The sequence below is a fragment of the Nycticebus coucang genome, chromosome 12, assembly GCF_027406575.1.
Source record: "Nycticebus coucang isolate mNycCou1 chromosome 12, mNycCou1.pri, whole genome shotgun sequence".
Taxonomy (NCBI): Eukaryota; Metazoa; Chordata; class Mammalia; order Primates; family Lorisidae; genus Nycticebus; species Nycticebus coucang.
In genome coordinates, this window is record NC_069791.1 from 8,852,436 (window position 1) to 8,875,961 (window position 23,526).

The window sequence follows — 23,526 nt, forward strand, 5'->3', positions numbered from 1 at the left end:
CTGGAAATCTGTAGGCAGCAGCTCCAGCTTGTGCTGGCTCCCACCAGGGTCTGAGGATGGCGCCTTGTGAGGAGGGGGCACAGATAGGCTTCCCTTTGAGGGACTTTAGGAGTCTTAATTCTAAGCCCAGGGTTCTCCCCCCCTCCCCCCCCTCCCGCCAGTGGTCACGGGACCTGTAAGGTGTTCCGGAGAAGGGAGGGAGACCTAGGAGTTCCAGCTACTGTTGAACTCCCCAGCTGCTTTTCAGGGTCCTCCACTGGAGGGAGCGCAGAGTCCAGAGGGATTTGCTTTCCCTGAGGCCCCAAAGGAACTAGCTCCTTGTGGGCCCAAATGCCCAGCCCTGCAGAAGTTTGAGAATGAGACAGTTTGGGGCACCAGGTCTCTGGTTGACATCAGGTGACTTTCTAGAGAAAGTTGATTGCTTTCGAGGGAGGGGGCCACAGTAAGTGGGGGTAAGCCTCCTCTCCAGCTTGTCTTCAGGGCCTGGAGCCCCAGTCTTGACTCCCCCATCTGCTCCCCCACCCAGCCAAGGAGGCACACATGTTCACCCCACTTTCTTCCTCTTCCTCCTCCAGCCCACTTTCTCTTCTGTGTCGTCAGAGCTCCAGGGAGGGACCTGGGTAGACGGAGAAGCCGGAAACAGGGCTGGGGCAGCCACTGCTTACACTGAAGAGAAAGGCCAGGGAGATTGTGTGTGTGTGTGTGTGTGTGTTCTTTTTAGTTTCTTTTTGGTGGTGGTGGTGGAGGGTAGAGGTGCTAGCAGGGCCAGCCCTGAACTCGCTGGACAGCTACAGACTCATGGGGCCTGGCAGTGCCCGCTGAGAGAGGAAGACGGCAGAAAGGTTGCCAAGGTGAGGGGATGCCTACGACCGACAAGGGGGCGCTCTGACTCGTGGGGGGAGAGTAGAGGAGGGCTCCTGAGATCCACCCCTGGGCTGGGTGGATGGTCCTCAAGAAATTGCCTCAGCTCACGTTGGAGCTGGTAGTACTCTAGGTTTTCATATTTTGGAAATGTTGGAGGAATGGGGGTGGGGTGGTTATAGCCTCAGCATTCTCCTTCCCCCTCCCCCGCCCCGTCACTTTTCTATATCCTCACCTCCAGGGGCACAGAAAGTCCGGGGAAGGAGAAGGGGTGTCCCTCTGCCCTCTGGGGGGTAGGAGTGACTGCCCCTCCCTAGGGGGTTGATGCCAGAAGGACTGGGTCCCTGTCAGAACCCCATCCTCTCCCCTACAAAGGTTCCTGTTCAAGGGTGTGGCTGGTGGTGCGCAAGCCCCAGATGTAGACCTCATGGTGCCCCAGAGGAGGGGGAATTTCCCCCTTAAAGCTGCTCCACGCTTGGCTGCTGTAGACGCCGAGATTTCCCGGCGGCGCCAAGTTAACCCTCCTCTTGCTGAACTGGCTCCGCCTCTCGGCATCGCACTCCCCCGCCCCCGCCGCCACATACACCCATTAGGCAACTCGGGAAACTCTTTTGACTTTTGATCCTGTGGTCCCGTAGTCATAAGACTAGGGAATAGAAGGAATGAGATAATCAAGTTTAGGCCACCCAGCGGGCAGATGAGGACCCTGGATGTCCGGCTGCCCTTCCCGGTTTGGAGGGCACGCTGGCCCCGCCCCCCGCACACCGTGACTCCGCCTCCATGGCCCCTTCCGCGGATGAAGGCTACAGGGCCTCTGTCCTGGTCGGGCTAATCGATCCATCCTTGTTAGAGGGTGAAGGCGGGGAGAAATGTGGCATCCTGGGATCTGCGGAGAGAGAGGATTGGAAACTCTCAGCCAGGGCCGTGCCAGGAGGCTGGTCACTCCATAATGGGATGTAGAGAAAAGGGGACTCACTCCGATCCCTAATAGACCAGTGGTTGAGGGTCAAAAGTCAGGAGTCTATGCATGCTGAGAGACAGAGGAGGAAGAGAGAGGACAGGAATGAATTTGGAACAGAACAAACGTGCCTGCAAAAGTACCCCATCCCAGAGGGGTGGTTATAGAAAGGCCTATTGGGTTGTAGCTCTAGACCTGGCTCTGGTTCTGTGGGCAATAAGACTCTCCTCTGTGAGAATTCCTAGCAGGAGGGAGGAGGATTCAGCTCTTGAGAGAAAAGAGCTGGGAGAGTAGGGACTGGAGCAAAGAGAGGCATATGGCTTTTGGAGCAGGACTGTCCAGAGAAGGGGCCTCTCTGGTTTCCATCCTTTTGGGAGCCCTGGCAGGGGTGAGAGGCTGAAAGTGTGTCCAGAGGACTTGAGGTCACACTGGGTTTGGGGAAGACCTAGGGAGTTGCCATCCCATCCTCTCCCTCATCTCTGGGAAACCCTTGGCCTACCCAGCACCTTCCTACAGCCCACCTAGAAATGAGGATGCCCCCCTAGCTCCTGGTTCCCCACACCCTCCTCTCCACTCTCGCCCAGGCTTCTAGCCCCCCAGCTTCCTCTCCCCTGCTTCCAGGGGCTTCTCCTCAAGCTTACTAACTTCACTTTTTCTACAGTATCTCACACCCTCTTAGTTTCCTCTACTTTCCCTTTTCTCTATCCCTTCTTCAAGTCTCCTCCCATCCTCCCCCTCTTCTCGGGATGACAGGTTTGCAGTTGGAAGGGATCCTGTCTATGCAGTGTGGGTTAATCCCCACTCAGATTCAGAGCCTGATTTCTGCACTCGTTTGCTGAGTGGCTGTGGGCAAGTTAGAGACACCCCTTAAGCCTTGGTTTCTTCAGCTGTGAAAGGGGATAATTATATATAGTATTTCCAAAATTGTTGTGAGGCTCTGAGTATAATGTTTCATACGTAATAAATGTTTGATACATAGTAGGAATTATCACTCTACTATCATTATCTATCCCTGTGGTTTTCTTTCTTTCTTTTTTTTTTATTAAATCATAGCTGTGTACATTGGTATAATCATGGGGCATCATTCACTAGCTATCCCTGTGGTTTTCAAGTTGTCTCGTGGATACTTGTGAGAAGTCTTTCCAGGGACACCTTTGGAGTCGGGAGGTTGGGCAAGGGAAGTAGAAGTTGAGGCCTGGCCTCCCAATTTGGGATTGCATGGAATTGGGATTCCATGGTTTAAGCACTAAAATTGTCCACTGCTTTAAAAAGTTTGGCAAGTTCTCCACTTATATTTTATGGATAAGAAGATGGAGGCTCACAGAGGGGAGGCTTATTGCCCACAGAACCAGAGCCAGGTCTAGAGCTACAACCCAAGTCCTCTGCCTTCTCTAAGAAAGCTCTTTCCCTATTGCTCGGTTCCCCCGTCTTCCCACACCTTTGGCTGCAGCTCAGCCCTGGTCTTCACCCCTGTGTTTACTATTGAAGGTATTGCCCTGTCCTGACATGGATAAGGATGTCCTGGTTTAGGGGGTCTAGTAGTGAGTGTAGTGGACATGGTTTCTGGGAGGGCTGCCTCAGAGGATAGGGCACATGGGCGGCGCCTGTGGCTCAGTGAGTAGGGCGCCGGCCCCATATGTTGAGGGTGGTGGGTTCAAACCCAGCCCCGGCCAAACTGCAACAAAAAAATAGCCGGGCGTTGTGGCGGGCGCCTGTAGTCCCAGCTGCTCGGGAGGCTGAGACAAGAGAATTGCGTAAGCCCGAGAGTTAGAGGTTGCTGTGAGCTGTGTGACGCCACGGCATTCTACCCGAGGGCGGTACAGTGAGACTCTGTCTCTACAAAAAAAAAAAAAAAAAGAGGATAGGGCACATTTCTCTCTCTAGGCACCCTCCAAATACCAGATCATGTCTCTGTGGGGTCTGGTCTCCAAGATGCCCCCTGAAAAACTGCAGCGGCTCTACGTTGACTTTCCTCAGCACCTGCGGCATCTCCTAGGTGACTGGCTGGAGAACCAGCCCTGGTGAGTCCTGGCGACCTCATGCAGTCTTCCTCTACCCATCTTCCTTCTCTTTAGAGGTTCTCCCCACTATCCATGAGTTTGGGACTTAGGACCTGTTATTCTGCATGTCTGTGCCCCATCCAGACCAGACTATACTTGTTGACACATGGAGACCACACCCCTTAGGAGACTGAGCCAAAGAGGTGGAGCATCAGGGCTGGGCAAGGGCTCTGGTCATAGCAATGGAAGACTAGGCATAAGGGCCACTGGTGAGGGTTCCCTAGAGGGAGAATTAGGAGGGGAAAGGAACTGCTGAACTTTTGGCTGTTGGGTGGAGGGTCAGGAGAGCTGAGGGAGCCCTGGCCTGAAGTAGCTTCATCTTCATCTTCCCACAGGGAGTTCCTGGTCGGCTCAGACGCTTTCTGCTGCAACATTGCTAGCGCCCTACTCTCAGCCACTGTCCAGCGCCTTCAGGCCTCGGCGGGAGAGCAGGGGGAGGGGAGCACCATCTTGCAACACATCAGCACCCTGGAGGTGGAGCAGGAGGGGAGGGGACTAGACTGGGTGGGGCTGAGGCGGAGCCAGGCTGAGCATCGGACACTGGAAGAAATTTGGTTGGACGTTGGAAGTAAACTGGTGTTGCTGTGGTTAGCTGTTAAGCTAGCACGCAAATTAGATTTAAAAGGATGCAAATACAGAAAAACTCCTAGAGTCCACATTTGTGCTGCCTTACAGCATGTGTGAATGAGGAGGACCTGGGGGTTGAACAGGGAAGGGGACAAGGGTAAGAGCCATGCTAACTACCTACCACCCTCATTTCTACAGGGCATATATCAGAGGGACCCGCTGAAGCTGGTGGCCACTTTCAAACAAATAATTCAAGGAGAGAAAAAAGCTGTTATGGAACAGGTATTGTGATAGCCGATTTCCCACTCAACTCAACTCCCTGTGACTGTAGTCCGAGCCACAAGAAACTAAAAAGAATTTGAATCTCAGGAGAGGCTCAGTGTTCTAGGCCTGTGAATAATCAGGTCCCTGGGGTCAGGGTGAAGCCCAAGTTCAGGGAAACTTACAGTGAAGAACTCAGGGTAATGAGGCCTGAGGAGGATAGAGTTGGGGGTAAGGAGCTGCTTCTGCCAGGAAAAGGTCTTATTTTACATGGGATTCCAAAAGGTCAGGAAGAACTGCCAGCAGGGAGAGCGGAGCCAGGGAATGCTCCTTTCCTGCAGAGCAGAGAGTGGAGGCCAGGTGGAGAGGGGTAAGCAGAGGAATGTCTTACCTCTTGGCATCTGTCTCTCCTGTGCAGTTCCGCCACCTGCCAATGTCCTTTCACTGGAAACAGGAAGAACTCAAGTTTAAAACAGCCCTGCAGAGGCTGCAGCACCGCTTGAGGGAGATCCGCCTTCTCCGAGAAGCCCTGCAGGGGGGTGAGGGCGGCCAAGGTGGGGCTGGGGCCTGGGGAGTGTGTGGGAGTGGTCCCTTCCTGGACCTCAGCCTCCCATCTGTCGGCATCCCTGATTTCTGCCTCCACCCTCAGTGCCCCTGCACAGCCTGATAGAAACTCCTGCCAGTGGGACAGGGCCAAGTGAGGTGAGTAATGGACTGAGAGGTGGAAACTGAGCTCTCAGTGCAAGTGGAGGGGTGGAGGTTAGACCTCAGGGAGATGGACAGAGGCGGGATAGAGGAGGGCCAGAGAGGTGAAAAGAGAGCTCTCTCCCAGGCCCCGGGGAGGAGGCAGTGTGTGGTCCCGGCTTAGGCACCACCCTGCTCCTAGGCCTTGGCTGGGCTGTTGCAAGAGACCATAGGAGAGCTGGAGGCAGCAGAAGCCCTGGTGCTGAAGAGGATCCAGATTTGGAAGCGACAGCAACAGCTGGCAGGGAATGGAGCACCTTTTGAGGAGAGTCTGGCCCCGCTACAGGAGAGGTTAGTGGGGATGACGGGGAAGCGGCAGGCTGTGAGTAGCCCTGCTCTGCCTTGTTCAAGAACCTGGTGAGGGGCTTTAGGGTGCCGTGGTCAGAGAAAAGGGGAGCAGGGGACCTGCAGGAGAGAGAGAGAAGCCAGGCAGGGGGCTGTGGAGTGGGCCAAGAAGCAGAGGACGCAGTTCCAGCAGGCTGCGTGCACACACTGCTGCCAGGTGCGCCCTGTACGACTGTGCCCAGTAGAGAGGGCACCAGGGAGGGCTTATTCCACCCATGCTTCTCTTTTCATTCCCTATGGCCAGAGGGATACAGAGCCTTTTCCCATTTGGTCTACGGAGTGGGGCCCCTTGCAGCGGTTCTCAACCTGTGGGTTGCAACCCACAGGAACTGTATTAAAGGGCCGCGGCATTAGGAAGGTTGAGAACCACTGCTTTACAGTTTGGGCAAAAGCACTGCATGTGCCGGCAGCTGTCCTGAGGGATAGGCAGCCAGCTTTCCACAGGAGGTCGAGGCAGAGAATGAACCCTTTGCCCAGATCCTAGGCGGGTCCCAGCACCCCAGGCAGCTCCAGTGCCTTGTGGTCAACCGAGGGCCCTCTCTACCGCTCCACACTATTCTGCTTCCTCCCTGTAGGTTCAGGGAAAGGGGTCTGGGCTGGAGCAGGAAGTCTGAATCCTATGTCCCCTGACCACTGTCCTGGCCCCAGGTGTGAAAGCCTGGTGGACATTTATTCCCAGTTACAACAAGAGGTAGGGGCTGCTGGTGGGGAGCTTGAGCCTAAGACCCGGGCATCACTGATTAACCAGCTGGATGAAGTTCTGCAAACCCTCGTCACCAGGTATGCCCCCAAGCTCCCAGCCTGGTTGAGAGCAGAGCCCCTTGAAGGAAGGGGAAGAAAGAATTGTGGGGGAGGCATAAGGAGGGACCCAGACCTTGGCTCCCCTTGTGTCCTCCTCTCTCTTCCCAGATCTTTCCTGGTGGAGAAGCAGCCCCCACAGGTTCTGAAGACTCAGACTAAGTTCCAAGCAGGGGTACGATTCCTGCTGGGCCTGCGGTTCCTGGGCACTCCGGCCAAGCCTCCACTGGTCAGGGCCGACATGGTGACTGAGAAGCAGGCGAGGGAGCTGAGCATGCCACAGGGGCCCGGGGCTGGACCGTAAGCTTGGGCTGAACCTGGGGTTGGAAAAGACCTGTCAGGGTGACAGAGACAGGAAAGCCTGGGTAGCTAGCACTACAAAGAGTGGGGTGAGAGGGAGGGAGGGTGTGGAGACCCTGAATGGTCAAGGCACTGAAAGGGAAGGTGCCCACTCAGGGCTCGAATGGGGTGGGGGCATGATGGTTTGGCCAAAATGAGGACTCCTTCCTTGAGAACCCAAGTGGGATCATGGAGGTTTAGGGCCAGTGACAGTGGGTAGTGTATGCCATCCCCATGGACTCAAGTGCCTGACTACACCTGCCCCAGCTGGAACGACCTCCCACTGACACCCTGCCCTCCCTGGCAGAGAAAGCACTGGCGAGATCATGAACAACACGGTGCCCCTGGAGAACAGCATTCCTGGGAACTGCTGCTCTGCCTTGTTCAAGAACCTGGTGAGGGGCTTTAGGGTGCCGTGGTCAGGGAAAAGGGGAGCAGGATTACAGGACTCTCCTTGCAGAGCGTGTTGGAGGGCCCAGGAGAAGCAGCCTCTGCCTGCACACCCTTATCCCTACTCTCCTTCCGTCCATACTGCAGCTTCTGAAGAAAATCAAGCGGTGTGAGCGGAAAGGCACTGAGTCAGTCACCGAGGAAAAGTGTGCTGTGCTCTTCTCCACCAGCTTCACACTCGGACCCAACAAAGTCCCCATCCAGCTCCAGGTGAACCACGCCCACCTCCACCCTGATCTGGGGCCCCAAGTCCTCTCATGCCACACGCAGGGGCCCTGTGACTATGCTAATTCTCCTATCTGTGAGATTCATAAGACCAGGCCAAGGTGAACAGAGGGGCAAGAACACAGAACGCCTATGAGGAATGGGAGCTAGAGAAGCCGACACCCTCTGCCAGTGTTACAGAGCAGGGTGCTCTGCGAAGCTCGCGTGCATGTGCACACACAGGCGTGTATGTGTGATTTCCACAATGACGCTGTGAGGAAGGTGCTGTTACTTAGAGGCATCTCACAGATAAGCACATTGAGACGGGGAGAAGTTAAGTAGTTTGCCCAGCTCAGATACTACTAAGTGCTGCAGGGGCTCTTGGGGCCTGGAAGTCTGGCTCTATGGTGACTTCAAACCACTTGTCTACAGTGGGACCCTGACTGAGCTTCACAAGGCATTTAACCCTTTCCAATCCAAGTTTTCTGCCACTCCCATACTCCCCAGCTCTTAATTATTTGGGGTGGGAAAGAGGTTGGTGGATTATTTGCAGTTATCATACAATTTTATTTTTAATTTCTTTCTTTCTTTTTTGGAGACAGAGTCTACCTCTGTTACCCTAGGCTAGTGTGCCATGGTGTCACATAACTCACAGCAACCTTAACCTCCTGTACTCAGACCATCCACTTGCCTTCGCCTCCTGCGTAGCTGGGACTACAGGCGCCTGTCACAACCCGTGGCTAATTTTTCTGTTTTTTTTTTGTAGAGACAGAGTCTCACTGTACCGCCCTCGGGTAGAGTGCCGTGGCGTCACACGGCTCACAGCAACCTCTAACTCTTGGGCTTACGCGATTCTCTTGCCTCAGCCTCCCGAGCAGCTGGGACTACAGGCGCCCGCCACAACACCTGGCTATTTTTTGTTGTTGTTGCAATTTGGCCGGGGCTGGGTTTGAACCTGTCACCTTCGGCATATGGGGCCGGCGCCCTACTCACTGAGCCACAGGCGCTGCCAGGTCTATTTTTTTTTTTAGCAGCGATGGGGTTTCCCTTCTGCTCAGGCTGGTCTCGAACTCCTGAGTTCAAGCGATCCACTCATCTCACCCTTCCAGAGTGTTAGGATTACAGGCCACTGTGCCTGGCCTTATCGTACAGTTGGGGATTTTTTGTTTTTTTTTTGAGACAGAGTCTCAATTTCTTGCCCCCAGTATAGTGCCGTGGTTCATAGCTCACAGCAACCTCAAACTCTTGGGCTCAAGTGGTTCTCTGGCTTCAGCCTCCCTAGTAACTGGGACTACAGGCACCCTCCACAACACCCAGCTATTTTTTAGAGACCAGATCTGGTTCTTGCTCAGGTTGGTCTCAAACTCATGAGCTCAAGTGATCCACCCGCCTCGGCCTCCCAGAGTGCTGGTATTACAGGCATGAGCCACCATGGCCGGCCCTTATCATATAGTTTTAAAAGAGAAAAGCATAAATAGGAACTCACCTGATGGTTTTATTATCTATTTTAGGTTACATAAAATAAAGTGTTTTTATTTTTGTTTATAAACAAAAAAAAATTACTATGTTGGGCTAAAGGGTTACTAATATCCCACCAGCTTTTTGACTGTGTTGTGTGAGTACAGTAACTTGCCTGCCTTCAGGATCCACCACCCCAACTCCCAGGAAACTTTTTGCTCCACTAAGAAGAAACCCTGTCCTCCTCTTCTTAGGCCCTGTCTCTGCCTCTAGTGGTCATTGTCCATGGCAACCAAGACAACAATGCCAAAGCCACCATCCTGTGGGACAATGCCTTCTCTGAGATGGTGAGGAAAGACCTGGATTTGGTGGGAACCAGGGCAGGGTGGGTTATAACATGCGGGTGGGGTAGGCTGGTTGGTGGGACGGCAGGCGTGTTCCAATAGGTGTAACCTTGACTCCTTCTTTTTTTTTTTTTTTTTTTTTTTTTTTTTTTTTTTTTTTTTGTAGAGACAGAGTCTCACTTTATGGCCCTTGGTAGAGTGCCGTGGCATCACACAGCTCACAGCAACCTCCAACTCCTGGGCTTAAGCGATTCTCTTGCCTCAGCCTTCCAAGTAGCTGGGACTACAGGCGCCCGCCACAACGCCCGGCTATTTTTTGGTTGCAGTTTGGCCGGGGCCGGGTTTGAACCCACCACCCTCGGCATATGGGGCCGGCGCCTTACCGACTGAGCCACAGGCGCCGCCCCTTGACTCCTTCTCATGGGCCTGTTTTGTATTTCTGACCTCTTTTCATCCAGTCTTTATCAACTTTCATGCCATAGCATCATAAACTATCATTGAAAAAGCATCATATAAAGAAAAGAAAAAAGAAAAAGCACCATATTTGTGAGGGAGCTCAGGGTGACAGTGCTGGGAGAGGTAGGCTTCAGGAAGGTGGGAAGGATGAAAGCCCACCTGAGGAAGGACGAGGATGATAGCCTGAGGTGTTTTCTCCTTCTCCCTCTCCCCAGGAACGTGTCCCCTTTGTGGTGGCTGAGCGGGTGCCCTGGGAGAAGATGTGTGAAACTCTAAACCTCAAGTTCATGGCTGAGGTGGGGACCAACCGGGCACTGCTCCCAGAGCACTTCCTTTTCCTGGCCCAGAAGATCTTCAATGACAACACCCTGAGCATGGAGGCCTTCCAGCACCGCTCTGTGTCCTGGTCACAGTTCAACAAGGTCATTTCCCTGCCCTTTGGACTTTAGGCATTTGGGGCCTCCCCAACCTCCACCCAGGGCCTGATTACTGAGATCTGCATAGTGCCTCATTCTGTCGTCAGGAAGGGCTTTGTGATGGCCCAGGCAGGAAAACCCCTCAGCCCTGGGGTTGAAGATGCATTCTACGGCATCCCTCAGGTTTTGGTCTGGGGGCCCTCTGTCCTTCCTCTTTACCAGTGGCTTGCATGACTCATCTTGCTTTTGTGTAAACAGAGCTCTGATTCAAAATGAATTTGACCCAATGGAAAAATAGCTCCTTTTGCAAAAACCAGATGAAATTCCACAGGACGTTTGCAGTAGTACCAGTTATCACGTGTTGACAGCTTACTATATGCCAGGCACTGTGCGCAACACTTGTACGTTATCTCACTTGATCCTCCCAACATGCCTTTGAGGTGCTATATTATCCCCATTTTATAGATGAGGAGCCAGATGCTCAGAGGGGTTAGGTAGTTTGTCCAAGGTCTCATAGCAGGTGAGTAGCATGGCTAGGATGGACCTCTATATTTCTTTTTTCATTTGTTGGTTTTTTTTCACAATAGGGTCTCACTTTGCCGCCTAGGCTGGAGTGCAGTAGCATCATCATAGCTCACTGCAACCTCAAACTCCTGGCTTCAAGTGACCTCTTGCCTCAGTCTCTCAGAGTGCTAGGTGTGGGCCATTGCACCCAGTTGGACTCCTATGTTTTTGACTCTTGCTCTTAACTGCTTATTTTACTGCCTCCAGAATGAGGCCTTAAAGATCAGGTCACTTACAAGAATAGAGGAGAAAAGCGATCTAGACATCTTAGTTAACAACCAGCTGGGTAAACATAGCAATGCATATTTTATTTATTTATTTATTTATATTGTTGCAGTTGTTTAACTAGCCCGGCCCGGGTTCAAACCCGCCACCTTCGGTATATGTGGCTGGCACTGTAACTATGTGCTATGGGTGCCAAGCCCATGCATATTATCTTAAAAAAAAAAAAAAAATGAAGAGTCTGGGGGGTGGGGGGTGGTGGCTTGTGTCCATAATCCCAGCTACTCAGGATGTTGAGGTAGGAGGATCACTTGAGCCCAGGACCTCAAGTCCAGCCTGGGCAAGGTAGCGAGACCCTATCTCTCAAAAATGTTATTTATTTATTTATTTATTTTTTTATGTTTTATTTATTTTTTGAGACAGCTTTTCACTATGTCGCCGTCGGTGGCATCACAGCTCACAGCAACCTCAAACTCTTGGGGTTAAGCTATTCTCTTGCCTCAGCCTCCCAAGTGGGTGGGACTACAGGCGCCTGCCACACGCTTGACTATTTTTTGTTGAGGTGTCATCACTGTTGTTTAGTTGGCCCAGGCCAGGTTCCAACTGGCCAACCTCAGTGTATGTGGCCGGTGCCGTAACCACTGTGCTACAGATGCCGAGCCTCAAAAATATTTTTTAATAAAAATAAAAATTATTATTATTTTTTTAATAAAAATAAAATTTTAAAAAGAGAAGAAAGAACATTCTATGTGATCAGAGGATTTGTTAGCAAAGGGGGCAAGACCGTCATACCCAGCAAGAGAACTTCCTCTGGACTCTAGCTTAGCAGAATGGTTATGAGGGGCTCAGTGTCAGACTGCCTGGATTTAAGTTCCAGCTCTACCTCTTACCAGCTGTGTAGACCTGGACAAGGCACTTGACCTCTCTGGGCTTCCATTTCTTCATCTGTAAAACAGGATTGTCAGGCTGGGTGCAGTGGCTCACGCCTGTAAGCCTCTCTGGAGGCTGAGGCAGGTGGATTGCCTGAACTCATGGGTTCGAGACCAGCCTGAACAAGAGTGAGACCTTGTCTCTAAAAATAGCCGGGCGTGGTGGCAGACGCCTGTAGTCCCAGCTACTTGGGACGCTGAGCAAGAGAATCACTTGAACTCAAGAGTTTGAGTTGAGAATCGCTGTGAGCTATGATGCCATGGCACTCTACAGAGGGAGACAAAGTGAGACTCTGTCTCAAAACAAAAAAACAAAATGGGATTTTTATAGTACTTAACTCCATAGCCTTGTAAAGATGTAATCAATTAATGTATGGGAATGGTTGGAATAGTGCCTGGCACACAGTAAGCACCAGTGTTGGCTGTCGTCATTGGTGGGGTCTCAGATCCAGTTAGCTTCCTCAGCCCTGGGATTATGTCGTGTGGGCACTCAAAGACTAGAGCCCACTGCAGTCAGACTCCAGCCCTGCCCACACCTCATGCCAGCTCCCTGTCCCCACAGGAGATCCTGCTGGGCCGTGGCTTTACCTTTTGGCAATGGTTTGATGGTGTATTAGACCTCACAAAACGCTGTCTCCGGAGCTACTGGTCAGATCGGTGAGTCCCTGCGCCAGGTGGCTGGAGCAGCTATGTCTCCAGCTCCCTCTCTATGCCCAGTGCCCATACCCTCTCCTCTCCTTCATCCTGGCCAGGCTGATCATCGGCTTCATCAGCAAACAGTATGTTACTAACCTTCTTCTCAACGAGCCCGATGGAACCTTTCTCCTCCGCTTCAGTGACTCAGAAATTGGGGGCATCACCATTGCCCATGTCATCCGGGGACAGGATGGTGAGGTCACCCCGCCCAGTCCTCTGCTTCTGTGCCTGTGCCCTCTGGGGGTTCTGCTGGGAATGTCCTGGCCTTCCTTGCTGCCAACCCTGATCTTTAGGAAGGTCTTCCTAAGGTCCAACTCTCTCTTCCTTCTGTGGTATAAACTTCCATCTTTTCTCTGTGAGTTCTGTGGGGAGGGATCCTATTGGTCTCCCCCATTCAGGATTCCCACCCTAGGTCCCCTGTCCCTCTGTGAAGCACTGAGAATGGTGGGGGTGGGGCTGCGTGTTGACGGGGATGGGTAAGAACATCAGACAGAGGAGACTCAGAGACTCCTTCCTATTGTAGGCTCCCCACAAATAGAGAACATCCAGCCGTTTTCTGCCAAAGACCTGTCCATTCGCTCCCTAGGGGACCGAATCAGGGATCTTGCTCAGCTCAAAAATCTCTACCCCAAGAAACCCAAGGATGAAGCTTTCCGGAGCCACTACAAGCGTGAGCTGGAGCTGGCAGCTCCGATTCCTTCCTGACACCCACCTCCTCCTTGCTCCCAGATGACTCTTCTCCCCACCCACTCTGTGTCAGTCCCTCCTGACCCCTCTCCCACCTTTTGTCCACACACCTCTGCTGCCTGTCAACCATGCCTGCCTTTTCTGCCTCCTTTCTTTCCTAACCCCAGAGCACTCCATGGCTCTTTTTCCTTCCCACAACAGCTGAGCAGATGGGCAAGGACGGCAGGGGTTACGTCCCAGCTACCATCAAGATGACTGTGGAAAGGTGAGTGGTATTGTGGATGGTGGGTGGGGTCGATGGCTGGTACTGACCTGCAGGAAGGAGTGGTGGCAGTCAACCTGTAGCCTCCTTCTCTCCTCCAGGGATCAGCCACTTCCTGCCCCCGAGCCCCAGATGCCTACCATGGTGCCCTCTTACGACCTTGGAATGGCCCCTGACTCCTCCATGAGCATGCAGCTTGGCCCAGATACAGTGTAAGGAGCTTGAGAGATGGGAATGGGAGCGGCCTGTGCTGATGGCTTTCAGCATGGGAAAGCTGGCATTGGGGGCTGAGCTGGGAATTTTTGTTCCCATGAGAGAGATTCCCCTTCCTAAGGCAGGGTGTAGGGGGGTCCCGAGGGAGGGCTGGCATTAGAGGATCTGTTTTCTTTCTCCAGGCCCCAGGTGTACCCACCACATTCTCACTCCATTCCCTCATATCAAGGCCTCTCTCAAGAAGAATCAGTCACTGTGTTGCCAGCCTTCCAGGAGTAAGTCAGAGCTTCTTGGGGATGGAGGGCAGATACTCCGGGGGCTGGATGGGCACTTGCATTTGTCAGAAGAGGCTTTTGTGCGAAGGAGGAGCAAATTCTAAGGCCCTTTCTTCTTTCACTATGCATTGTACTTAGACAGTTGTGTCCAGACTACCTGGGTTTGAATTCCAGCTCTGCCACTTGTTTGAGCAAATTATGTAATCTCTGGTGCTTCATCTGTAAAATGGGGATAATAATAATAATAATCTCTACCTTATAGGATTATTGTGAAGATTAAATGAGTTCATATGTGTAAAGCTGAGGTCATTGGCTGGCTCACAGCAAAATCCATTCAAGTGTTTGTGTCATGTGTCCCTTAACAATAGGCACGTTTTGAGAAAGCAGTCCCTAAGCGATTTCGTGGTGGGACCCTCAGAGAGCGTACCTACACAGCCTAGATGGAGCTGACCGCCAAGCCTTGGCAGTGCAGCCTGCTGTCCCCAAGCTGTGCTGACCTGAACCCCGTGTTACTGTGCACATTTGTGCAATAGGGACTTTTTAGCCCTCCCCCCTTATTTTTTGAGGCAGAATCTCACTTTGTTGCCCTGGATAGAGTGCTATGGTTCACAGCTCACAGCAACCTCACTCTCTTGGGCTCAAGCTATTATCCTCTTGTCTCAGCCTCTCAAGTAGCTGGGACTACAGGGACCTGCCACAGTGCCTGGCTAGTTTTTCTATTTTTAGTAGAGACAGGGTTTCATTCTTTCTTAGGCTGGTCTTGAACTCCGGAGTTCAGGCAATCCACCTGCCTCAGCCTCCCAGGCTGCCAGGATTTCAGATATGAGCCCCCACTCCCCATCTTAACAGATAAAGACTGACCTCAGAGCATAGAGCTAGCTTGCCCAAAGCTAGGCAGTCACGAGCAGCTAAGTGGTCAGGATCACTCACCCACTGGTCTTGACTTTGCCTTACCCTGCCTTTGTCATCCATCCTGCCTATGACTGTGCTCCTTCCTGCTTCTAGGCCTCACCTGCAGATCCCCCCCAGCCTGAACCAGATGAGCCTGCCCTTTGACCAGTCTCACCCCCAGTGAGTGACAAAGCCCCTCCTGTCTCCGTATTCCCATTCTTGCCTGACCCTACCCTGGCTCCTCCTTATTTCCTGCCCTTGTTCCTGGCAGGGGCCTGCTCCAATGCCAGCCTCAGAAGCACACTGTGTCCAACCCTGAGCCCCTGCTCTGCCCAGATGTGACCATGGCAGAAGACAGCTGCCTAAGCCAGGCAGTGGGAGTGTTTCCTCAGGGTACCTGGTGAGTGTTGGCCTGGGGGTGGTGGCTGGGTAGGCTAGGGGAATGGGTGTCAAATCTACTCCATTGCTTTTCCCCATCTTGCAGGATTGGTGAAGACATGTTCCCTCCTCTCCTGCCTCCCTCGGAACAGGACCTCACCAAGCTTCTCCTGGAAGGGCAAAGGGAGTCAGGAGGAGGGTCCTTGGGGGCTCAGCCCCTCCTGCAGCCCTCCCTTTATGGGCAATCTGGGATCTCACTGTCCCACCTGGACCTAAGGGCCAACCACAGTTGGTGATCCCAGCTGGAGAGGGAGCCCAGAGAAGCAGCTCTTCTGTTCCCCATGGACCTGCTCTGGACACCTGCTCATGCTCCTGCCAAGCTACAGGTGGGGAGGGTGTCCTCTTGCCCCCATCTACTCCTCAGTCAGGAGGTAAAGACTGCCAGGAGAATGCATGGTGGGTGAAACCAATCCACTCCTCCTTCCCACCACGAATCCCACCCCCTTTCACCTCCTTCCAGCGGTAGAAGGGAAATTCAGGCTCCAAAGTGAGACACACCCCAACATGCCTGCACCTGGAGAACACACATGCACACAGCTTGCCATGGAAGGTGGTGTTGAGCAGGAGGGGTGCTGGGCAAGAGCACAGGTGAGGGCACCGAGGGCTTCTCTACCCTCCAAGCCAGGACCGCTGACACATATGTGGAAACATGCAGACCCATTTGCACTAGAAGCCAGGGAGAGAGGGAACTGGGTCCAGCCCCGCGGAATGGGGAAGCAGTTCAGGGGACCCTGGTTGGGAGGAAAGGAGGAGTCTGGACACAGTTACTGACAAGGGTTTTGCCCAGATTAAAAAATCCCCCAAAGCTCCAAATTCCTGTCAGCCAGATGGAGATTTTGGTACATGTATGAGGTTGTGCAGGACAAGGACGGAATTTGTGTACAGCTGTGTGAGATGTGTGTACCTGAGGCCTGTTAAGGTATAGATGGCACACAAGCCAGTTGTATGTGCTATGACCACATAGAACACGTCAATCTGCTTTTGCCTGTGTAACAACACAATTTAGGAGGACGAACGATATTGCAGATACCAGTGAGTGTGCTGGCCTCTCTGACATGTGCTAACACAGATGTACTCAGTTTTGAGCATGAGCATCCAAATGGCTCTAAGTGGTGGTGACATCTGCACATGGCTCAACACCTCCAATGCTGCCTGGGAGAAAGGGGGGCAGAGTCCAGGCCCAGCCTTGTGGCCCTCAGTATAGTAGGGGTCCTGCCCGCTGCATCTTTTCTGCCTCCCACCCACTGCCATCTTCCCTTCACTCCCCATCCCATACCACCCCTTCTCCCTCACAAGGAGGGACTATAGATCCTAAGCCATAAAATAAATTTTATTCCAAAATAACAAAATAAATAATCTACTGTACACAATCTGAAAAGAAAGGTGCTCTAACTGCTCAGACAGGCGCTGCAGCCCCACCCCCAGCTGGGGGAGACCGAGTCTGACCCAGGCCTCCTGAGGGGCTTGGGGGCCAGTGAAGGGGTCTCACACCCACTGCCCGCCCCCCCAGGGCAGGAGGGAAAGAATCACTGAGGACGTAGGGGAAAGATGGGGGGGCAGGGGGCAAACTGCGCAGTTGTTAAATCAAAGAAACCAACTAGAAGCACAAAAACGGGGAAAGGATGGGGAGAAGGAGCAAGTCCAGTGTTCCCAGGCCCCCAGTCTGGGGGTGAAATGCTGCCATTTTTAGCTGTTGGACCTTCCCAGGGAAGTCCTACTTTCCCCCATGTCCAAACTGGAGTCCAATGCTCACACCACTGGTGCAAGCCTAGAGAATGGGGATGTGCTCGATGAGGGAGGGAGAAACCCAAATGCGCTGGAGGCAAAGTCCTTGCCCCGGCCCTGGGGGGGGGGGGGCACCACGCACCCTCCCTTGTGTCCTTTCGCCAGGCCCCTGCTCATTATTGCTTGAAGCCCCATAGTCTTGTGTCCATGGAGCAGATGAGGAGGCAGGAGAAGGGCAGCCGAAGGATCCAGGGTTGTGACTAGGCTCCAGGGATGAAGAGAGTGGGGTCTGTGTGACCCAGAAGTGGGGTCCTGGGTCTGAAGACACCAGTCCACCCCTCACTGCCGACTGGCCTCAGCCTCCACTTTCACACTGCTCCTGCGACCTTCCACCAGAGCAGGATGGGGTCCTGGAGCAGGACAGCGGTCCAGCAGCCCTTCCTCGAACTCTGTGGGGAGAAAAGGGATCAGTTAAGAGAATGGAGAAATGAAGGCTGGGGAGAGCAGGGTTTGGGAACAGAAACGGGCAGAAAGCTGTGAAGATGAGCTCAGGTTATTGAATTACTGCCTCCGGCCCAGTGCAAACGTATGATGGGGTTCCATACCCATGGGTGTGCAGCCCCTCTCCCCTTTCTGGCTGTGTGTAGCTCTCTGTCTCTGTATGTCTCTCCCGCCTCCGTTCTGCTGGAATTTCTGGTTCTGTCAGGAGCTGCGGGGGCGGTTTGGCTCTGACCCCTCCCCCTTCCCCCTCCCCAGGCTCTGCCACCCCCATTTATGCCTAGTCCCCTCCAAGGCCCCACCCACCCTACCATGCCCCCTAGGCTTTCTGGTCTCCAAATCAGGGGGAACACAGGAAGCTGGCCTCCCAGCTCCTCCCTCAAGAAGAGCCCCCCCTTCTAGTCCCCGCCCCCACTTCCCACCCACACATAGTTTAAAAATACCGAGCCAGGGTTGGTGGCTTTGTCTGCTGCGTCACTCTCAGCCCAGCCGCTGCCCAGCCCTCTGCCTGCCCACTCTTTCTTCCCCCTTCCACACACAAAGCATCCCCCTTTGGGCTCCTCTGCTTCCAAGCCAGGCAACCCCACCCCCACAACTCCTAGCCTGCTCCTCCCTCTTGCACTGATGGAAGATCTGGCCAATCTTCCCTTATTGGCGACCTCCTTCCTGCTTCCCTTCATCCCCCATTCTCTGCGCTGGCTTCCCCCAGCTCCCCCTTCACAGATCTCCATCAGGATCAGTTCTCCCCTGTGGGAACAGCAGGGTCCTTCTCTCCTCAATCCACGGCCTGGTTGGCTGGAGCCTGATCCTTCTAGTGCTCTTTCTGGTGACCATATCCCTCTTCCTCCCACCTAGCTCAAGACACTAGGATTGTTGTGTGGGGCTTGGGTGGCTGGGGTGCTTGGGGACAGCACTGCTGGCTGCCTCACCTGCGAGAGGTGGCTTTGCAGGCACACAGGGGCTGAGGCGGCCCACGCGGTCATGGGAGACGAGGCGGGCTAGCCGCAGCCCCTCATCCATCAGTGTCTGCTGCAGGATGTGGCGGCTCCATAGCCCATGGGCTGGCAATGCCAGAGGCAGGTCAGCAGGGGGTGGCGTCAGCCTTGGGCATGACCCCACAGCTGTGGGCATGGGCACTAGTCAGGCAAGGGGCTGCAGCCAAGGGAACCCCCACCCTCAACCACACAGCCAGACCCATAGAACCTTCTGCCCCCATCCAGCCAAGCCTCCCAACCCGGTTCCAGACAGTTGCCTCTTAGCTTGTTCCCACCCTCCAACTCCCTCTTGCTCCCAGTAAAGAAAGAAGTGTTTGGAGACATACCCTGCAAGTGTCCATCTAGACTCTCCCCAGACAGGCTGGCACTATCTTCCTCCAGGCTGGGGCGGTATGGGGGTACGTAGGACTCAGGGCCTGGGGGAGGCTGCTGGATTTCAGGGTGACTCTGTTCTCCAACCTGTGGATGTCCCAGATGGGGAAATGAGGATCTGGCAAGGGACAAGGTGGGGGAAGGCTGCCCTGCCTCCCTACATGTACCCTGGAAAACACACCTCCTGTTTCAGCTTCTTTAGTGGGGGGCCTCCCAATTCTTCAGAGTGGAGCCTGCAAAGAGAGGAAAGAATGAAAAGGATGGTGAGGCTGGGAGGGCCGCCTGATGAGCAGGGCTCAGCATCTGGCCCGGAGCATGCATTATTTAAAAACTTTGCAAAAAAGATAGCTGGGTAGGAGTTTCTACCTCAAGCACTATTGTTGTGGGAGGCTGGGGAAACCTAAGATGGTTAGGGGAGGGACTAGACCTCAGACAAGCTGATTTGGCCAAAAGCTGGACATGCGAGTGAGTGGAAAGCAGGCCCAAGCCACCTGAGCTGGAGATTAGAACGGAATCCAACTCCTTGGCAGGATTCCAACCTAGAAAGGACCTGGGGAAAGGGTCTCACCTGGAACCCTTCAAGGAGGACAAGTAGGTGCTCTCTCGGGCCACTTGGCGGGACAGGGAGAAGAGCTCCACTCTCCGCAGTAACAGTGTGTTGTCCCTCATGCAGAACTGGGCAGCAGCCTCATTGATAGTGAGCTGTGGAGAGGGGGCAGCCAGAATAGTCAGAACCACATTGCCTCACACAGATGTCCTCCTCACACCCCTTCACCACCAGTGAGGCCCACCATTGGAAGCTGGATTTCGTTTTAACACTACACAGGAGCTTTTGAGGGAGGAAGACAGAGATCAGCACCACAGCTTCTGAGGAATGCCCAGGGCCACCCCCACTCCTGTAGGGTCCTGAGTGACATGGAGATGTGCAGCTGGGCTCTCACCTGTATCTCTGCTTCTCCCTCAGCAGCTGGGGTTGGGTGTGGGAGAGGGGTCAGGGCCTGGGGGCGTGGCCAAGGGGCAATGAAGCGGAGTTAGAGAATGTAAGCATTCTCAGAGATTAAGTAGGTTGAGGCCTGGGAGCCAAGGGCAATCCTGGTTGACACCGGGTCCTCACCTCATGCAAGCTAAGCTGCTTGCCCTCTCGCCGCTTGGAGTCAAAGCGGCCATAGATGATGCTGTATTTGCGGATCTCCTCCTCCTTCTGGCTGTCATTGTCATCCATCTCAAAGATATGCCCCACGCTCCGTGCCAGCTTCTTATTCAGCTTCAGCAGGGATGTGACCTCCCCAGCATCCCCCCTGGGGAAGCTCCGGAAGATCCTCTCCACACTTTCCACCACCATGCGGACCATCTCTGGCTCCAGTCTGTCTGGACCACCTGTAGCCCCACCTGCTGCCAACCCCCCAGTTCCAGTCCCCTCAGAGACTCCTCCCCCTGCAGGTGGGGAGAAGGGGGGCGAGCCTGCCTCCTCTTCTCCTCCTGCCCCAACGTCTGACTCTGGAGTGCTCCGTCCTGGCCAGATCCGGGGGTCCCCAGGTCCCCCAGGCAGTGGTGACAGCTTCTCTCCAAGTTCAAGGGGGCTTTTGGGGCTAAAACTGCGGGCACTGCCTGCCTTTTCCCCTGGGCTGCCATGCCCATTGCTCATGCTCCCTTTCCGGCTACCCGCAGTCTCAGAGATCTTGAAAAGCGGGATGCTGGAGACAGGCACGGCCGGCACTGGTTGACTGAAGAGCCCTGGATTGGTGGCCCACTCTCTAAGTGCCTTCTGCAGGCGACGGACATGTAGAGGTTTGGTGGCCATGCCCACAAGTGCCATAATCTCCAGAAACTCCTCCTCACCGGCCTCGCACAGCTGCTGCACGTCGTCCCCTCCCTGTTGGATGAAGGTCTCGTAGTAGGAAAGGAGGTTAGCGCGTTGCAGGACCCGGTACAGCTGCAGCTCCCCCAGAGTCCGAGGCAGTGCCATGTTGCGGGCACTGGGCCTGAAAAGGAGGAGCAAAGAGAGGCAGTCAGTGCAAGCCCCCCTCCTGGGTACCAACCCACACTAGTAATTGTTCTCTCTTTCTTGCCTACTTCTCTTCTCCCTCATTTGAACGGTCTTCTGCCCAGAGGCAATGCTGTCTCAGACTAACCAGAAGTACCAAAGGCCAGTGCCCTGTCTCTGCAGGTACCCTTCTGGTCTGGGCAAGAAGACCTTGAACTCTGAGGCTGATCAGCAAACCCGTGGGCTGGCTGGACCTCCCTCTCACCCAAACACAATCTTTACCTTCCACCCTAAACACCCAGCGGCCTCACCATTACTTAAGGAGACATCCCACACTCAGGTGAATGCAGGACCCTGATTCTCCCCACGGCAGACACTGGCGGCCACTGCTGGCCAGCTTCACTCTCTGCCCAGGTGGCTGAGAGGAAGGGGTGTGGCCCTTCCCTGGCCTTGCCATTTACTGAGCCAGGTGGATCCCTGCTCCTGTCCCCTCGGCGGCAAGGATTAGGCATTCTTAATGAACCTTTGTTCTCTCCCTGCCAAGACTTCTCCCTTCCAGCCTGCCCAGGCCCCCTCAGCTGCCCCCATTCTAGCAGTGACATTCCCTACTTGCTCCGTAGGCCTTCAGCTCAGGGGCCCGCAAAAGGGGAGGGGCACCTCAATTGTTCTGCTCTGGGGCCGTTCCGCCCCCACATACTCCCACAGTGGTAGCGTCCGTGGGCGGAAAACCGCCCTGAGGCTCCTGCCGACTCTTCTCCCTTATTTTCCACCCACAGCTTCAAGTGAGTGGGGGAGCGGCTCAAGGCCTTTTGGGTGAGGGGCTGCACATCGATACTCCCCTCTAGACTCTGTGAATAAAATGACAAATATGGGAGGGGACGCCTGAGACATCCCCTGCCTCTCTGCAGCCTCAGCAATGCGCCTATAACTCAAAGACACCGGCTTCTTGTGGACCCCGGGGCTGCATTCTCTGTGCCAAACAAATCGAGCCTGCCGAGCGCCCCCCAACCCCTCCCAACACTGTTGTCAACTCGAGCTTCTGGGCTTCCCCTGGCGCTCAGGGGCTCCCACATTCTTTGCAGGGGGCTCCCAGGTCAAGCCCACAGCGTAAACCAGAGTTGGAAAATTAGATATTACTCTTTCAGATCCAGCTTTATCAGATCCTTGCCTGTTCCCAGGGTCCCCTAATTCGAAGACGCACCCCCTTTTCCGTCAGTCTCCACCCCCCACCCCCGTCCCACTTCCTCACGTCCTCTCCACGACCTCCACCCTCTGGACCCCAATCTCGAGTCCAGCTCCACCCATCTCCACTCCCCGACGCCTCCCTTTGCCTACTAACTTGAGTCTGGGCTTCGGGGTCCGGCGGGCGTTGTCCCCTCCGCCCGGCGGCTGCTCGGCTGTGGGAGAAGGCGCCCTGTGCATGGACGTCCGGGGACGACCAGGGCTGGCTGCCCCCCTCGGTGCCCGGCGCTAGGCGCCTGTCGCGCGCTGTGCTCCTTCCCGCACACGATGCCGTGTCCACCGCTGTCCAGGCTCCGTCCCTCCCTCCACGTCTCTCTCCGAGCCTCCGCGCCTCTGTCTGTGCCTCTGCCCCCCCCTCCCCGGCTGCGCTTGCAGCCTCTCCGCGCCTCCGCCCCCGCAGGACGCACGGGGAGCGAGGCCCGCGCGGCGCTGGCTGCCGGGCTGCCGGGCGGAGGGCGTGGGCACAGCCGGGGGCGGGGGCGGGGGCAGAGGCGGGGGGCGGACGCCGGAGCCGCTCGACCGCGGAGACGCGGCGGCTGAGACCGAGAGAGGCGGAGACTGGGGGAAAGAGGTGTGGAACAGAAGGTGGGGGCGGGGACTCAGCCGGGGCGCCGAGTTAGGGACGGGGTGATGGAGGCCGGGACACAGAGGGCCGGCTCCGAGACCCAGCGGGCGGGGCGAGTTCGCTCCGGGCCGCCCACGCCGGATGCACAGCCGGCCCTCTCCGCGCCCACGTACCCACGTGAGCGCCCCGCCGGCGACATTCCTACTTCCCCCTACTCCTACCCCTCTAAGCTAAGACAGGAGTTTCACAACCACGCACAGGTACACAAAGACACAGAAGCGCGCGGACCTGCACACGCGCCCAAACAGCTACGCGGTCGCCAACTGCCCACACCCGGGCCTTGCGGTGCTGTGTGTGAATGTTAGGAGTGAGCCTGGAAAAGTTGGTGAAAGCTTGGAGTGTGCGATTCCTGTGTGTGCACTGCGGCCAGATCTGACAGCGTGGGACTCTGCGGGAATCCTTTAGATATCTGGGCGCCCTTCCTCGGCCCGCAAAGGTGTCACTTGAGGAGGCCACTCTCGGAAACCTAACCTGCCTTTATCCTTTCCTCGAAAGGTTGCCGAAGTTTGGGGACCAGGAGATGGGCAGGTTATGCTAGGAGCCACCACTTAGGTGCTCGTATAGATGAGACGCGTCAGGGTTTTGTCAGTGTGTAGGTCAGGAAGAGACTGGGGGGATACCCCCCCTTGTTCTATTTGTACTTTCAA

The 23,526-nt window shown here is 54.8% G+C and overlaps 2 protein-coding genes across 4 annotated transcripts; one reads left to right on the forward strand and one right to left on the reverse strand.

Moving 5' to 3' along the window:
• Positions 1 to 204: 204 nt before the first annotated feature.
• Positions 205 to 16,782, forward strand: STAT6 (signal transducer and activator of transcription 6). 2 transcript variants are annotated; one of them, XM_053554556.1, is made up of 22 exons: positions 205 to 851; positions 3,704 to 3,840; positions 4,215 to 4,353; positions 4,645 to 4,728; positions 5,126 to 5,246; positions 5,357 to 5,409; positions 5,594 to 5,742; positions 6,445 to 6,576; positions 6,706 to 6,894; positions 7,241 to 7,328; positions 7,471 to 7,593; positions 9,300 to 9,392; positions 10,061 to 10,267; positions 12,539 to 12,633; positions 12,729 to 12,865; positions 13,196 to 13,342; positions 13,561 to 13,624; positions 13,723 to 13,833; positions 14,017 to 14,109; positions 15,115 to 15,180; positions 15,272 to 15,400; positions 15,485 to 16,782. In XM_053554556.1, exons 2-22 carry the CDS (start codon positions 3,725 to 3,727, stop codon positions 15,672 to 15,674), a joined length of 2,526 nt encoding a protein of 841 aa, XP_053410531.1. In that variant the 5' UTR covers positions 205 to 851; positions 3,704 to 3,724; the 3' UTR covers positions 15,675 to 16,782. The 2 variants fall into 2 exon arrangements, with proteins under 2 accessions (XP_053410531.1, XP_053410530.1); XM_053554555.1 differs by having other exon boundaries at positions 206 to 851; positions 5,126 to 5,261.
• Positions 16,748 to 22,801, reverse strand: NAB2 (NGFI-A binding protein 2). Of its 2 annotated transcripts, XM_053554557.1 has the most exons (7): positions 22,352 to 22,801; positions 20,143 to 21,010; positions 19,597 to 19,730; positions 19,210 to 19,261; positions 18,983 to 19,115; positions 18,591 to 18,782; positions 16,748 to 17,612 (listed from the first exon to the last, which is right to left on the reverse strand). In XM_053554557.1, exons 1-7 carry the CDS (start codon positions 22,432 to 22,434, stop codon positions 17,503 to 17,505), a joined length of 1,572 nt encoding a protein of 523 aa, XP_053410532.1. In that variant the 5' UTR covers positions 22,435 to 22,801; the 3' UTR covers positions 16,748 to 17,502. The 2 variants fall into 2 exon arrangements, with proteins under 2 accessions (XP_053410532.1, XP_053410533.1); XM_053554558.1 differs by lacking the exon at positions 18,591 to 18,782.
• Positions 22,802 to 23,526: the final 725 nt, after the last annotated feature.